We start from the raw sequence: 14,078 nt of genomic DNA on the forward strand, positions 1-14,078 counted from the left end.
GAGGTGTTAGCCAATTAACACCTGGACACTGTTGTCCATCTGCCTGTTTAGCCAGCTGACCAAACATACTAATAAATATTTGACCTTTAAACTCAAATTGTTCTCACATTGTCTGGATTTCATTAGGTTGACCATAGTAGTCCACACTTTCACACATTCCTTGGCTTACACGGGCATTAATTGAATTTTTATCATTTTCCATACTTGCATAATACTTGGTGTTAAGTGGATAGATTTGAATTGTCAGTCCTTTTAAATATCACATCATGGACTTTTATAATGTCTGTGGTCACATACAAATATATAGTGATTGGTATATTGGGGCCATACATGGTATTACATGTGTGTATGAGAGTCTGTATACGTACCTAACAGTGTGTCAATCAACATGTATTGAAATGGGCCAAGAAATAAGACCATGCATAGGATAAGGAGAGGATCGAATCTCAATCATGTTTAGAGTATGGGTTGTAGACCAAGAGATAGGTCAGAGATCTCATTAATAAGTATATGTCTAAGGAAAAGCACTATAGGCACTGCTGTATGATTTCAGAGAAATTAGACAGGAGAGCTTGTATGTGTTTACAAATATTACCAGTCACACAAGACTTGTTCATGCTGACAATCAGTTGAAGCTGTATTTAAAAAGATCGGTGCAGTGTTTTTAGTAATATTTAGTATAAGATAAGATAAGATAAATTTTATTACCAGTGCAGGACCTTTTGATCCTCTATACCGGACTCTGAAATATGATTATTACAATAAATAAAATCAATAAATTGTGACAACAGTTCCAATTCCTATATAAGTTCACACATAGTTTTATAAAAGTTTGTGCTTTTCCCAATGATTATCTAGTCTATTTTTGAAAAATAATTTACTGTTGGTGCTTGGACAACAATGTTCTGGGAGATTGTTCCATATTCTAACAACGTGCAGACCAAAAAAGTGTTTCCTTATATCTATATATATTACCCATAGTATGAAGTGAAAGTTGAATCATATTCTTAACATTTGGTGTTTTTTCATTTCAGATGACAGAGATTTCTGTAGAAATAGAGAAACTGACCAAAGCTATGGAAACGCTTGGAAAACTGTGAGAAATCCTTACAGTAGACATCTACTATTATGTGGATCAGTTATTTGATGAGAATACAAATCTGGTGAATGGGTTATAAACTGTTCATGTTGAAGAGCACTACAAACAGTCATGAACTGAAGATAAATTTTCTAAAAAGTTTAGGAGGATATGGAATGGCGAATAAAGCAGTTTTAATCTCTCTTGTTAAGAATCTGTATGTACAATGAAGATTTTTACAGACTGTGAATGCTGGTAAATGATTTTGTCTCAGGATTAACACACCTAGAACCAGAGAGGAGCCACAGAATGGCTGTGTTGTACTCCAATGTTCTGTGAGATCATGTTATATTGTTATTTATTTACCAATACACTTTGTAGTGTCTGAAGTACTTCCATTCCTCTATACCACCCAGTTTTGACCTTCAATTTGAAGGTGGTGTCAAGGTCGGTAGAGGCTGGGAAGTATTTGTCATCATACAGCTTGCTTCCTGATCTAGGATACTTGATGCCTGTGTACAGTATGTTTTAATGTTTATAATTCATAAATAATTCAATTCTCATTACACCCTACAAAACTATATCAACTGAATTGTTTAAACTTTCAGACCAAAATAGTTTTGGCTTTATGCGGGTATAAGGTAATAATTTTCTAGGTCTGGCATATGGGTCCTCAACAACAAACTATAGCAGATAACATGTTAGGTTTGGAGACATGCTTGTAGCACTTGTCAATGTTCCCTGAATGCTGGTTATCCACCAAGGGTGAGATCAGTAGAATCTTTCACCCCCTTGGGGGTGAGACAGGGGAATCTCAACTTGAGGGGAAGATTCTTAAGGTGCCAAACACGAGGCTTGCCGAGTGTTTGGCAGCTGAATTATCTTACCCCGAGGGTTGAGATTCCCCTGTCTCACGTCCATGGGGGTGAATGATTATTTTTCTCTTACCCTGTTTACCCTTTTCTGTATCTATTTATTGATTCAATTCAAGGAAATGTCGACGTGACGTGATTGAATTGTCGACATGACATCAATGTATTGTTGACGTGACAAAATGCAATTGTTGAGAACGTGAAAAGAGCATGTGTAGCTTGTCTTTTCCCTAGGGTGAGATAAGAAAATCTCACCCCGGTAAAACTGCAGATATCCCTGTCCAGTGTAAGAGAAATCTTAGTCCAGTGTGGTAGAATAAGAGAAATCTTAGTCCAGTGAGGTAGAATAAGAGAAATCTTGGTCCAGTGAGGTAGAATAAGAGAAATCTTAGTCCAGTGAGGTAGAATAAGAGAAATCTTGGTCCAGTGAGGTAGAATAAGAGAAATCTTAGTCCAGTGTGGTAGAATAAGAGAAATCTTGGTCCAGTGAGGTAGAAAAGTATCTCCACTAGAGTTAGGACCCCAGTCTGTCCTACCCACGGAGCTTATGACCTGTTTTCTCAAATCTAAGTGTGTAAGGTTATACATCACCGCCTGATACTTTCCACTATTTACAACTTAAGCTTTTATTATCTATATATGGAGAGTACACTTAGTACCTATATATGGAGAGTACACTTAGTATCTATATATGGAGAGAGTACACTTAGTACCTATATATATAGAGTACACCAGTTTGTAATCACACGATATATAAGTACCTCTGTTAGGTATTGAACTAGTGACCCCAGACTACTTGCTGATGATGGACTGGCCACTTTTACATTATCAAACTTGATGCTGTCTTTGCCATGTTTGTTGTCTTCAGACAAATGTCATTTAGTGATATTCAATATTTGATGCCAAGATTTATTTGAGCGAGAAAGTTAAGAAAATGTGAGAAATAAAGACATGATTCTCTAGAAAAGATCTCAAAAGCCTTAACGGATGTGTTATTATTATTATGTTTAAGAGATGTAAATGAGGTACATCAGGATGTTTCCTTATGTATTGTGAGAATGTAACACTGGACACTAATTGTCCAATCATTACTTGTTTCAGTGCTCTTTTTCAGAAATTCTCAATTGTACAATTAGAATTATTCATAGCTAATTATGAGTAAAATTATTATACAAAATTACACAATCTGGCTATATTTAATTTACAATGTACACCAGCAGAATGACAGTTCTTTCTGAGTTCAGTTGAAATATAACTTGTGTCCCTGAGTCTGTTCTTTCTAACCAACTTGACACCTTTTGGTGCTGTAAATGTAATTTTCAGCGAGAAAAAACCCAGCAAGCATGAGAATAATATAATATATTGTCTTCGTTGTAAGGAAAAGTTTTACAAAATTTCATAGCCATAAAAATCCAACTTTGATACACATCACTCAAATCAACTTACCATATCCTAAGTCATCTACTTCTAGTCTTTGGAGATTTTCAGAGTCTGTCAGAAATATGGTTAAAACTTTTGGAAGAAGACTCTATGTACATTGTATTTGTAATACACATTGTCACGTACTATGAATTTATAAACAAATTGTCGTTCATGTAACAGGACACATAAGGGAATCTACTGGTATCTCAGGTATACGTCGAATTTATCCTTTCAATTTTTAAGCAGCTTGATATTAAATCTGTCACAATATTTACTGTTAAGTAAATTGCCATACCTGTAAAATGCTTGCCGCTAATAAAATGTCATTAGTACACGAGTTATTGTGTCCAGTTGTTTATTGTGTAAAGATGTAATGTTCCTTCTTCGAACAGGACAGGGTCATCAAGGACAAAACATTAAATGTATTACATGTATTGTCTTGTGTCTTTTGTACAGTCCTCCGAGATAAATGGGTGGTAAGACTAGCTGATGGACTTTTAGTATCTGTGTCCCATGACCCTGGGCCTCTTGGTTGTTGAGAAGTTTTAATCTCTGTGATCTTGAAAGTACATCAAGTTATTCATTTAGACACCTTTGTTAGCCCTTCATTCCAGCATGAAACTGGTTCAATGTCATTGCTCTAGCCCTCTAGGTTATTGAGAAGATGTTGTGTAAAGATTTTTACACATTTGAACCCTATGACCTTGAAAATAGGTCAAGGTAATTCTTATTAACATCTTTGGTAACCTTTCATAGCATGCTTCTGGCCCAATAACATGACTCTGCACCTCTTGGTTAGTGAGAAAAGTTGCTGAGAGGTTTTAACATATTTAACCTCTCTGACCTTAAAAGTGGGTCAAGGTCAACTTCAAACAACTTTGATAGCCATCCATCCCCTTCATTGCCCCTGGCATCTTGGTCAATGACAAGAAACTGTTTCAAATTTTGAACACATTTTGACCCCTGTGACATTTGAATTTTTGGTAGCCTTTCATCACAGCATGCCTCTCACCCAATATCATGACTCGGGGACTCTTAGTAAATGGGAAGTCGATTTTGACATATTATACCCCTGTCACCTTGAAAGTAGTTCAAGGTCATTCATTTGAATAATTTTGATAGCCCTTCATCCCAACATGCTATTGGCCAATTATTCTTGCCCCAGGTTTCTTGTTTATTGAGAAGAAGTCGTTTAAAAAATTCAACACATTTGACCCTTATGACATTGAAAGTTGGTCAAGGCCAGTCATATGAAAACTTTGAAAGTCATTCATCCCGACATGTTGGCTCAATATCATGGCCAAAGGCCTCTTGGTTATTGAGATATTGTATAAAGTTTTTACCACATTTGCGGGAACTGCGGTGGCCGAGTGGTTAAGGTATTCTTACCTTTTATCACTAGCCTTCCACATCTGGGTCCTGACCTGGTACTGACCGTAGGCCGGGGCGATCTGAATGGGTCATTTGAGACTGCTATATATATGTATATGAAAGTAAAACTTACCACATAAGAACAAAAAACACTGGTATTGCATTGAACAGTACATTCAAATTGATACGTTGTCGAGAGTAACGTCATAGTACGGCGTCATATATTATGCTACTGATTCCTGCGCTCTCTCTCTCTCTCTCTCTAAAAACAGAAAATGCAAATACTATCTAATGGGTTGCTGTAACCTCTGTTTAATGAATATGGCAGAATATCACTGTTTTTCATGAGTGCTGTTATATTCTAGGGAAACCATTAAATATCCACTTTATTCATCCATTCACTGTCCCTATTACGTATACTGCATTTTAAGATGTTATTCACATCCAAGGAAATAAAAACTCAGTGTTACTACCCTCCTACATCAGCTGTATGTGAGTACATGGATTATTCATTAAAAAAAAACCCACACAATTTCAAGATATTTCACTAAGTCTTGCATGGGTCTTTCAGTCTTTGGGATTCAAGGTGAGAAAGGGATTTGCAAATATGGAAGAGGCGATAATTGCTACCCGTCGGGTGCTCACAGCAATGGCAACACTGGCAGACACAAACTGTCTTCTTCATAATATAACGACAAAGCTCCAGTATCTGTACACAATTCCAACGAAGTTATTACAGATTGTGTTAACATTATTACATATCGTCATTATACTCGTCCATAAAGGGAGTTTTCATTTGCAAACGTAAGGCAATTGTCTTTTGATAGTTTCATGAAAAAATCTACTGTGTTACAATGTATGTGAAAGTTTGAGGAAAGTGATATATATCCTATTCTACCATGTTTGCTATGCAACGCCAGTTTTGATTGGTTTAAAACCATGTATTATTTTCCAATAACCCACGCTCGTGCCAATAATACACGGTCGGGAGTCACGGCTGTAACAATTTTATATATCTAATATTCACCCGATTTATTTAAGGTCACCATAGCCTAGTGAGCTAATGGGTTAGTCTTTCATTAATCTTTTTCACGACGCGAGTTCGAATCCTACGGAGGCCTACTTTTTTTTCTTTTTTTTTTATCCCTTTTTTTTTATTTTCAAAATCAATGCCATATGAAAGATGCTCTTGATCGTAGTACTGTATTGCCTGTATATTTCATCAACAAATAATGTAATACTCAAGAAATAAATCACAAGGTTTTCTCGGGGTTTCTTTGCTGTTTTTCTATTAGAAAGAGGTCGATCTAAGAACTAAACAGTACATGGTAGAATAGAAATAATCAACTTTGACTCGTGTATTGTTGCAGGATATACAACTCGAACTCGGATATTTTGCAATTTTAATTAAAAACTCAGGCCTGCGGCCTTCGTTATTAATTTAATTGCAAAATATCCTCGTCCTCGTTGTATATCTTGCAATAATACACGAATCATCGTTAATTATTTCTTAAATTAGCTATCCTTGAAAACACGTCAACGGTACGTGAAACCTAAGTATATCGCCGTTATTTCCTTCTTTTTTTTTTTATTTTTTTTTTTCTGAATTTGGAATCAGCTTTACGAAACGACGTATGCTGTTGTTAATTATTATCTATTTAAACAATTGATTCTCTCTGCTGGAGATTACATTCATATGTGTTCTGCTTGCCGTTTCGGTTTGCTTAGGCCATTTTTATTGTTGTCGCTCATTTTAATTACTCAGAATTGCATGTTTTCATGAGAGGGCGTTGCTAGGTTGTGGGAAATTTAGTCCTATACATCAATAATATGGTATGAAATAAATGTACTCGAATGTAAACTTTCTGGCGGGTTTTATATGGCTATACGTAATAATGGTAATATGAAACCCGATTAGGACGTGTAGTCGTTCAACGCCGTGTTTATTTTATTCAATCCTGTTCGTGGAATACGGCTAATTTGGTATTCCAGATATATCTGTACCTTGGGTACATTACGTAACCACGTGTCCAATACGTGGTTCCACTATAAACTTTACACAAAGATTGACATGACAGCTCCAAGCCAAGGTAAGTTACGTTTGATACAGTAGGTTCTGAACATGATGATGACAGGTAGTTCGTCCAGGATTCTCATCATTAATATTGGTACAAAATGAACAGAGTACTAGTATTACGAGTAGATTCTTTGAAATACGAGTATACATGTAGTTATAGGAAATCTTTATCCGTGATACACGTCGTTGGTATCCAGTGATACCCGTCGTTGGTATCCGGTGATACCCGTCGTTGGTATCCGGTGATACCCGTCGTTGGTATCCGATGATACCCGTCGTTGGTATCCGGTGATACCCGTCGTTGGTATCCGGTGATACCCGTCGTTGGTCTCCGGTGATACCCGTCGTTGGTCTCCGGTGATACTCGTCCTTGGTATCCGGTGATACCCGTCGTTGGTATCCGGTGATACTCGTCGTTGGTATCCGATGATACTCGTCGTTGGTATCCGGTGATACTCGTCGTTGGTCTCCGGTGATACCCGTCGTTGGTCTCCGATGATATTCGGCGTTGGTATCCGGTGATACCCGTCGTTGGTATCCGATGATACTCGTCGTTGGTATCCGGTGATACTCGTCGTTGGTCTCCGGTGATACCCGTCGTTGGTATCCGGTGATATTCGGCGTTGGTATCCGGTGATACCCGTCGTTGGTATCCAGTGATATTAGTCGTTAGTATCCGGTGATACCCGTCGTTGGTATCCGGTGATATTAGTCGTTGGTATCCAGTGATACCCGTCGTTGGTATCCAGTGATACCCGTCGTTGGTATCCGGTGATATTAGTCGTTGGTATCCAGTGATACCCGTCGTTGGTATCCAGTGATACCCGTCGTTGGTATCCAGTGATATTAGTCGTTGGTATCCGGTGATATTAGTCGTTGGTATCCGGTGATATTAATCGTTGGTATCCGGTGATACCCGTCGTTGGTATCCGGTGATACCCGTCGTTGGTATCCGGTGATACCCGTCGTTGGTATCCGGTGATACCCGTCGTTGGTATCCGGTGATATTAGTCGTTGGTATCCGGTGATACCCGTCGTTGGTATCCGGTGATATTAGTCGTTGGTATCCGGTGATACCCGTCGTTGGTATCCGATGATACTCGTCGTTGGTATCCGGTGATACCCGTCGTTGGTATCCGGTGATATTAGTCGTTGGTATCCGGTGATACCCGTCGTTGGTATCCGGTGATACCCGTCGTTGGTATCCGGTGATATTAGTCGTTGGTATCCGGTGATACCCGTCGTTGGTATCCGGTGATACCCGTCGTTGGTATCCGATGATACTCGTCGTTGGTATCCGGTGATACCCGTCGTTGGTATCCGGTGATATTAGTCGTTGGTATCCGGTGATATTAGTCGTTGGTATCCGGTGATACTCGTCGTTGGTTTCCAGTGATATTAGTCGTTGGATTTCTTGTCCTTTCACAAGGATAATGGATCAAACAGCATTTCTCTCCCATCAGGAAACTGTTGTCAAACTTATTAGGTATAAATATATAGATATAATATTTCCGGGAACAACAACATCCGTATTCTAGGAGGAATAACAACATCCGTATTCTAGGAATACCGGAGAAATAAACTGAGAACGGAGAGAACACTTGAGACAGGAGATTCTCGGGGAGCTAATGGGTGTACCAGGTATAAAGAAGTACATTAGTGGTGGTACTCGTTCATCTCTTCCAGTGATTGTGGAATTCTTTAATGAGAACATTACAATAATTGTAACAAAATGTTGCTGAAAATCTAAGGGAGGACATTACTAGTGATACATCATCCTTTTTGTCGACAAAGTAAATTATGCTAGTAAGTTTCGGACAGTTGGTCGGGCCACCGGGACCTGAGAATTTGTTACAGTCCATCTGTAATTGGATGACCCTGGCTGTTAATAGGACGTTAAACAAAAACAAACCAAATGTGTAATTGGACATTTTCTAGAGAATCTAGCTCCCCAGAAAGTCTGAGAATGTGCTAAACACACTATAGAAGGTCCAATTGCACATAGACTGTAACAAATTATCGGGTCCCTGTTGGTAGGACTGTACAAATGAACAAATGCAGAGAGCGGAAGTGAACATTCTCAGTAACCATTCATATGTGGGACAGGAAGTTATATAAGATCAGTAATATATGGTCTATCGTTGAATGGGACTGTCTTTAATGGCCATACATAAACACAGATTATAGCGTTCTCAAATTTATCTTTTCTTCGTTTCTAGCGGGAACCGAATTCAAATACCTACATTCATGTAAGTTACCTTACCACTTTATGCATCTTTAGTGAAATAATGAAACATATTCAGTGACATTTTTACACTATATGTATATATGTGTATGTCATTACTCCATTGTTACTATATGTGAATCTATCTTTATATTTGATGATGCCGTACATTTACACAAATCACCCATATACATTGTACCCGGTAATAGGGTGGGTAGATCACACATCACTATCACCCATATACCCGGTAATATAGTGGGTAGATCACACATAACTATCACCCATATACCCGGTAATATGGTGGTAGATCACACATCACTATCACCCATATACCCGGTAATATAGTGGGTAGACCACACATCACTATCACCCATATACCCGGTAATATGGTGGGTAGATCACACATCACTATCACCCATATACCCGGTAATATGGTGGGTAGATCACACATCACTATCACCCATATACCCGGTAATAGGGTGGTGGATCACACATCACTATCACCCATATACCCGGTAATATGGTGGGTAGATCACAATCACTATCACCCATATACCCGGTAATAGGGTGGTGGATCACACATCACTATCACCCATATACCCGGTAATATGGTGGGTAGATCACACATCACTATCACCCATATACCCGGTAATATGGTGGGTATACCACACATCACTATCACCCATATACCCGGTAATATGGTGGGTAGATCACACATCACTATCACCCATATACCCGGTAATATGGTGGGTATATCACACATCACTATCACCCATATACCCGGTAATATGGTGGGTAGATCACACATATGGTGGTAGATCACACATCACTATCACCCATATACCCGGTAATATGGTGGGTAGATCACACATCACTATCACCCATATACCCGGTAATATGGTGGGTAGATCACACATCACTATCACCCATATACCCGGTAATATGGTGGGTAGATCACACATCACTATCACCCATATACCCGGTAATATGGTGGGTAGATCACACATCACTATCACCCATATACCCGGTAATATGGTGGGTAGATCACACATCACTATCACCCATATACCCGGTAATATGGTGGGTAGACCACACATCACTATCACCCATATACCCGGTAATATGGTGGGTAGATCACACATCACTATCACCCATATACCCGGTAATATGGTGGGTAGATCACACATCACTATCACCCATATACCCGGTAATAGAGTGGGTAGATCACACATCACTATCACCCATATACCCGGTAATATGGTGGGTAGACCACACATCACTATCACCCATATACCCGGTAATATGGTTTGTAGAACACACATCACTATCGCCCATATACCCGGTAATATGGTAGGTAGATCGCACATCACTATCACCCATTTACCCGGTAATATGGTTTATAGAACACACATCACTATCGCCCATATACCCGGTGATACGGAGGGTAGATCCCAATCACCCATATACCCGGTAATATGGTGGGTAGATCACACATCACTATCACCCTTATACCCGGTAATATGGTGGGTAGATCGCACATCACTATCACCCATATACCTATAACAGTAGGTTGTATATCTTGCGCCTTTTTATCTTTTTATCTCTTCTCTTTTCTCAATTTCCTCATTTATCATCTATACAAGCATTAAATTGCTCACTTATCTAGTCTCCCACTTGTGACTGGTTACTTATTGTCATCAATAGGAGACGGATTGATATAAGTTTAATACTTGTTTCCGAATCCCATTCAAATTAGGATCATATGATTGTGCATTGTATATGAATGAAATGAATAAATAAGATTAAGTTTATAGTAATGCTGTAATTATATACATGATTACTTTATAGATTCTGTAGGATTTATTTCAACAACAAAAATTAATAAACATCTAAAAGTTTGCACAAACAGGATATGTTATGTATTATGTACATGTATATGTACTTATGTAGCTTCTCAAAATCATGAATAATTTGCTGCGGATGGTGACAGTTTCTTTTGTGGAGTTACTTCGCGGTACTGTTTACAGGGAACCTTTTGTGGAGTTACTTCACGGTACTATTAGCAGGGAACCTTTTGTGGAGTTACTTCGCGGTACTATTAACAGGGAACCTTTTGTGGAGTTACTTTGCGATACTATTAACAGGGAACCTTTTGTGGAGTTACTTCGCGGTACTATTAGCAGGGAACTTTTTGTGGAGTTACTTCGCGGTACTATTAACAGGGAACCTTTTGTGGAGTTACTTCGCGGTACTATTAGCAGGGAACCTTTTGCGGAGTTACTTCGCGGTACTATTAACAGGGAACCTTTTGTGGAGTTACTTCGCGGTACTATTAGCAGGAAACCTTTTGTGGAGTTACTTCGCGGTACTATTAACAGGGAACCTTTTGTGGAGTTACTTCGCGGTACTATTAACAGGGAACCTTTTGTGGAGTTACTTCGCGGTACTATTAGTAGGGAACCTTTTGTGGAGTTACTTCGCGGTACTATTAGCAGGGAACCTTTTGTGGAGTTACTTCGCGGTACTATTAGCAGGGAACCTTTTGTGGAGTTACTTCGCGGTACTATTAGCAGGGAACCTTTTGTGGAGTTACTTCGCGGTACTATTAACAGGGAACCTTTTGTGGAGTTACTTCGCGGTACTATTAACAGGGAACCTTTTGTGGAGTTACTTCGCGGTACTATTAACAGGGAACCTTTTGTGGAGTTACTTCGCGGTACTATTAGCAGGGAACCTTTTGTGGAGTTACTTCGCGGTACTATTAACAGGGAACCTTTTGTGGAATTACTTCGCGGTACTATTAACAGGGAACCTTTTTTGGAGTTACTTCGCGGTACTATTAGCAGGGAACCTTTTGTGGAGTTACTTCGCGGTACTATTAACAGGGAACCTTTTGTGGAATTACTTCGCGGTACTATTAACAGGGAACAATTATAAGTCATACAAATAGCTAAACGAGAAACATATTATCACTGTGTATACATATAATAAAGTCAAACCCGGTCAAACCAATGCTCCTAGTGTGTGTTGTATTATTTTGTTCAATATATTTATGATGTAAACGAGCTAATTGTGTCCCACTGAGCCATGCATTCTTGGCATGTCTTGTTGAAATTTACAAACAGTTTAACAAATTACATGTCAACAGCAAGGCCCGTGGTTAGCCACGATACATACTAAAAATGACCAGGATACTTATGATAAATTGCCCCATAGTAGGGATGTATAAGCTTTAAAGGTATCTGGTGACCCTTAAAACCTTGAAGACGTTTAGAAACATTTGAGTGGGAAATTAGCGGTTCTCGACCCATTTCAAAATCGAACGTAATCAATGCAAATACTTTTTTTAAGTAACTGAAGTAGTTTTGGAATAAACAAAATATATTCCTCTTAGAGTTTTCTCCGAACGACAACAACACCGACGCCGTTTGCATGTTGGGGAAAGTTCCCAAACGTTACAAAGAGAACAACAAGATGGTTAGCGCCGCCGACGGACTAATTCCTGTGTCGTATTGGTGTACAATAGCTAGATGGCCACGATTCTATAGAAGTTTAGCGTACGTCATGGGTACGCAGACCCCTACATTCCACATACCACACCACTAAACCATAATCCCGTCATACGGTCGGGCTCACGTTATCTGAAAATATTGGCCAAACATCTAAAACAAAAACAAAAATCAAAATCGAGCATGGCCTCTTCTTGACTCTGGTGCGTTTTATCAGAGATAATTGGACATCGTGTAGATGTCAGCTTACATTACTGGGACTTAACCCAGAACGTGTTAGCCATCATGTGTCGAATGGCAGCTTAAAAGATAACTAAAAAGCAAAAATTTATCATTTCCAATGCAATTTGTCGGCGGTACCGCATATTTAAATATGGACATTTTTATCGTTAAACATGTATTAAATCACTGATAACATCATTTCCGTGGTCTTTCTCTTCTCACTCTATGAATGCTTCGCTAATAGAAATTATCACTCTTCTAAGAACAGACATTGCAGGTGAGAATCACGAACGTCACCAGAAGTTGTCACACCTTGGTCTCGCGGTTTCTGGTCTTTCCAAGGCTTTCAATACCGCTCATAACTTTTGAAACCACTGTTGTCTAACATTTAAACCTACTTATACCAGTCATAGATATTTTGATAAATGTTTGTATCTGTGCAGATTTACAGACAGGATAAAGACAACCATCTTGAAGAAGGTCTAGACCACAAGGCTCGAAGGTTTAGGACCAGCAACAAGTACTAGCTATGGTTCCAGTGTCACGGGTAAGTTGTTTTGCCAATATTAAAGCTAAAGTACTAGCTATGGTTCCAGTGTCACGGGTAAGTTGTTTTGCCAATATTAAAGCTAAGTATTAGCTATGGTCCCAGTGTCACGGGTAAGTTGTTTTGCCAATATTAAAGCTAAAGTACTAGCTATGGTTCCGTTGTCACGGGTAAGTTGTTTTGCCAATATTAAAGCTAAAGTACTAGCTATGGGTCCGTTGTCACGGGTAAGTTGTTTTGCCAATATTAAAACTAAGTATTAGGTATGGTTCCAGTGTCACAGGTAAGTTGTTTTGCCAATATTAAAGCTAAAGTACTAGCTATGGTTCCAGTGTCACAGGTAAGTTGTTTTGCCAATATTAAAACTAAGTATTAGCTATGGTTCCAGTGTCACAGGTAAGTTGTTTTGCCAATATTAAAACTAAGTATTAGCTATGGTTCCAGTGTCACAGGTAAGTTGTTTTGCCAATATTAAAACTAAGTACTAGCTATGGTTCCGATGTCACAGGTAAGTTGTTTTGCCAATATTAAAGCTCCGTTTGATGATAACAAACTTCACATCAGAAAACTGATTTCATTCTGACGTAAGAGACGTCCCATTACATTTATACTGTCGTGACATTAAACCTCGGTCTGATTAACGTGCCTTCGTTTCCCTCAGATTTCACCTAAAAATGCCAAATCGCCGATGGCGTATACTCTGCTTGTGTATCCACGATATCGAAATATATCTAATAAAACTAACAAATAACAATA

At 38.8% G+C, this 14,078-nt stretch overlaps 1 protein-coding gene across 6 annotated transcripts in view; it reads left to right on the forward strand.

Moving 5' to 3' along the window:
- LOC117321620 (valine--tRNA ligase-like) overlaps positions 1-3,710 on the forward strand; it is a 47,602-nt gene extending 43,892 nt beyond the window's left edge. For 2 of the 6 annotated variants that reach the window (XM_033876108.1, XM_033876109.1), the window contains exon 27: positions 1,035-3,710. In XM_033876108.1, coding sequence (XP_033731999.1) covers positions 1,035-1,100 — 66 coding nt within the window. In that variant the 3' untranslated portion in view covers positions 1,101-3,710. The remainder of the gene's footprint in view (positions 1-1,034) is intronic. The other 4 variants (XR_004531383.1, XR_004531384.1, XR_004531385.1 and 1 more) reach the window with 4 other exon arrangements.
- The last annotated feature ends 10,368 nt before the right edge of the window (positions 3,711-14,078 follow it).

The sequence above is a fragment of the Pecten maximus genome, chromosome 2, assembly GCF_902652985.1.
Source record: "Pecten maximus chromosome 2, xPecMax1.1, whole genome shotgun sequence".
Classification (NCBI taxonomy): domain Eukaryota; kingdom Metazoa; phylum Mollusca; class Bivalvia; order Pectinida; family Pectinidae; genus Pecten; species Pecten maximus.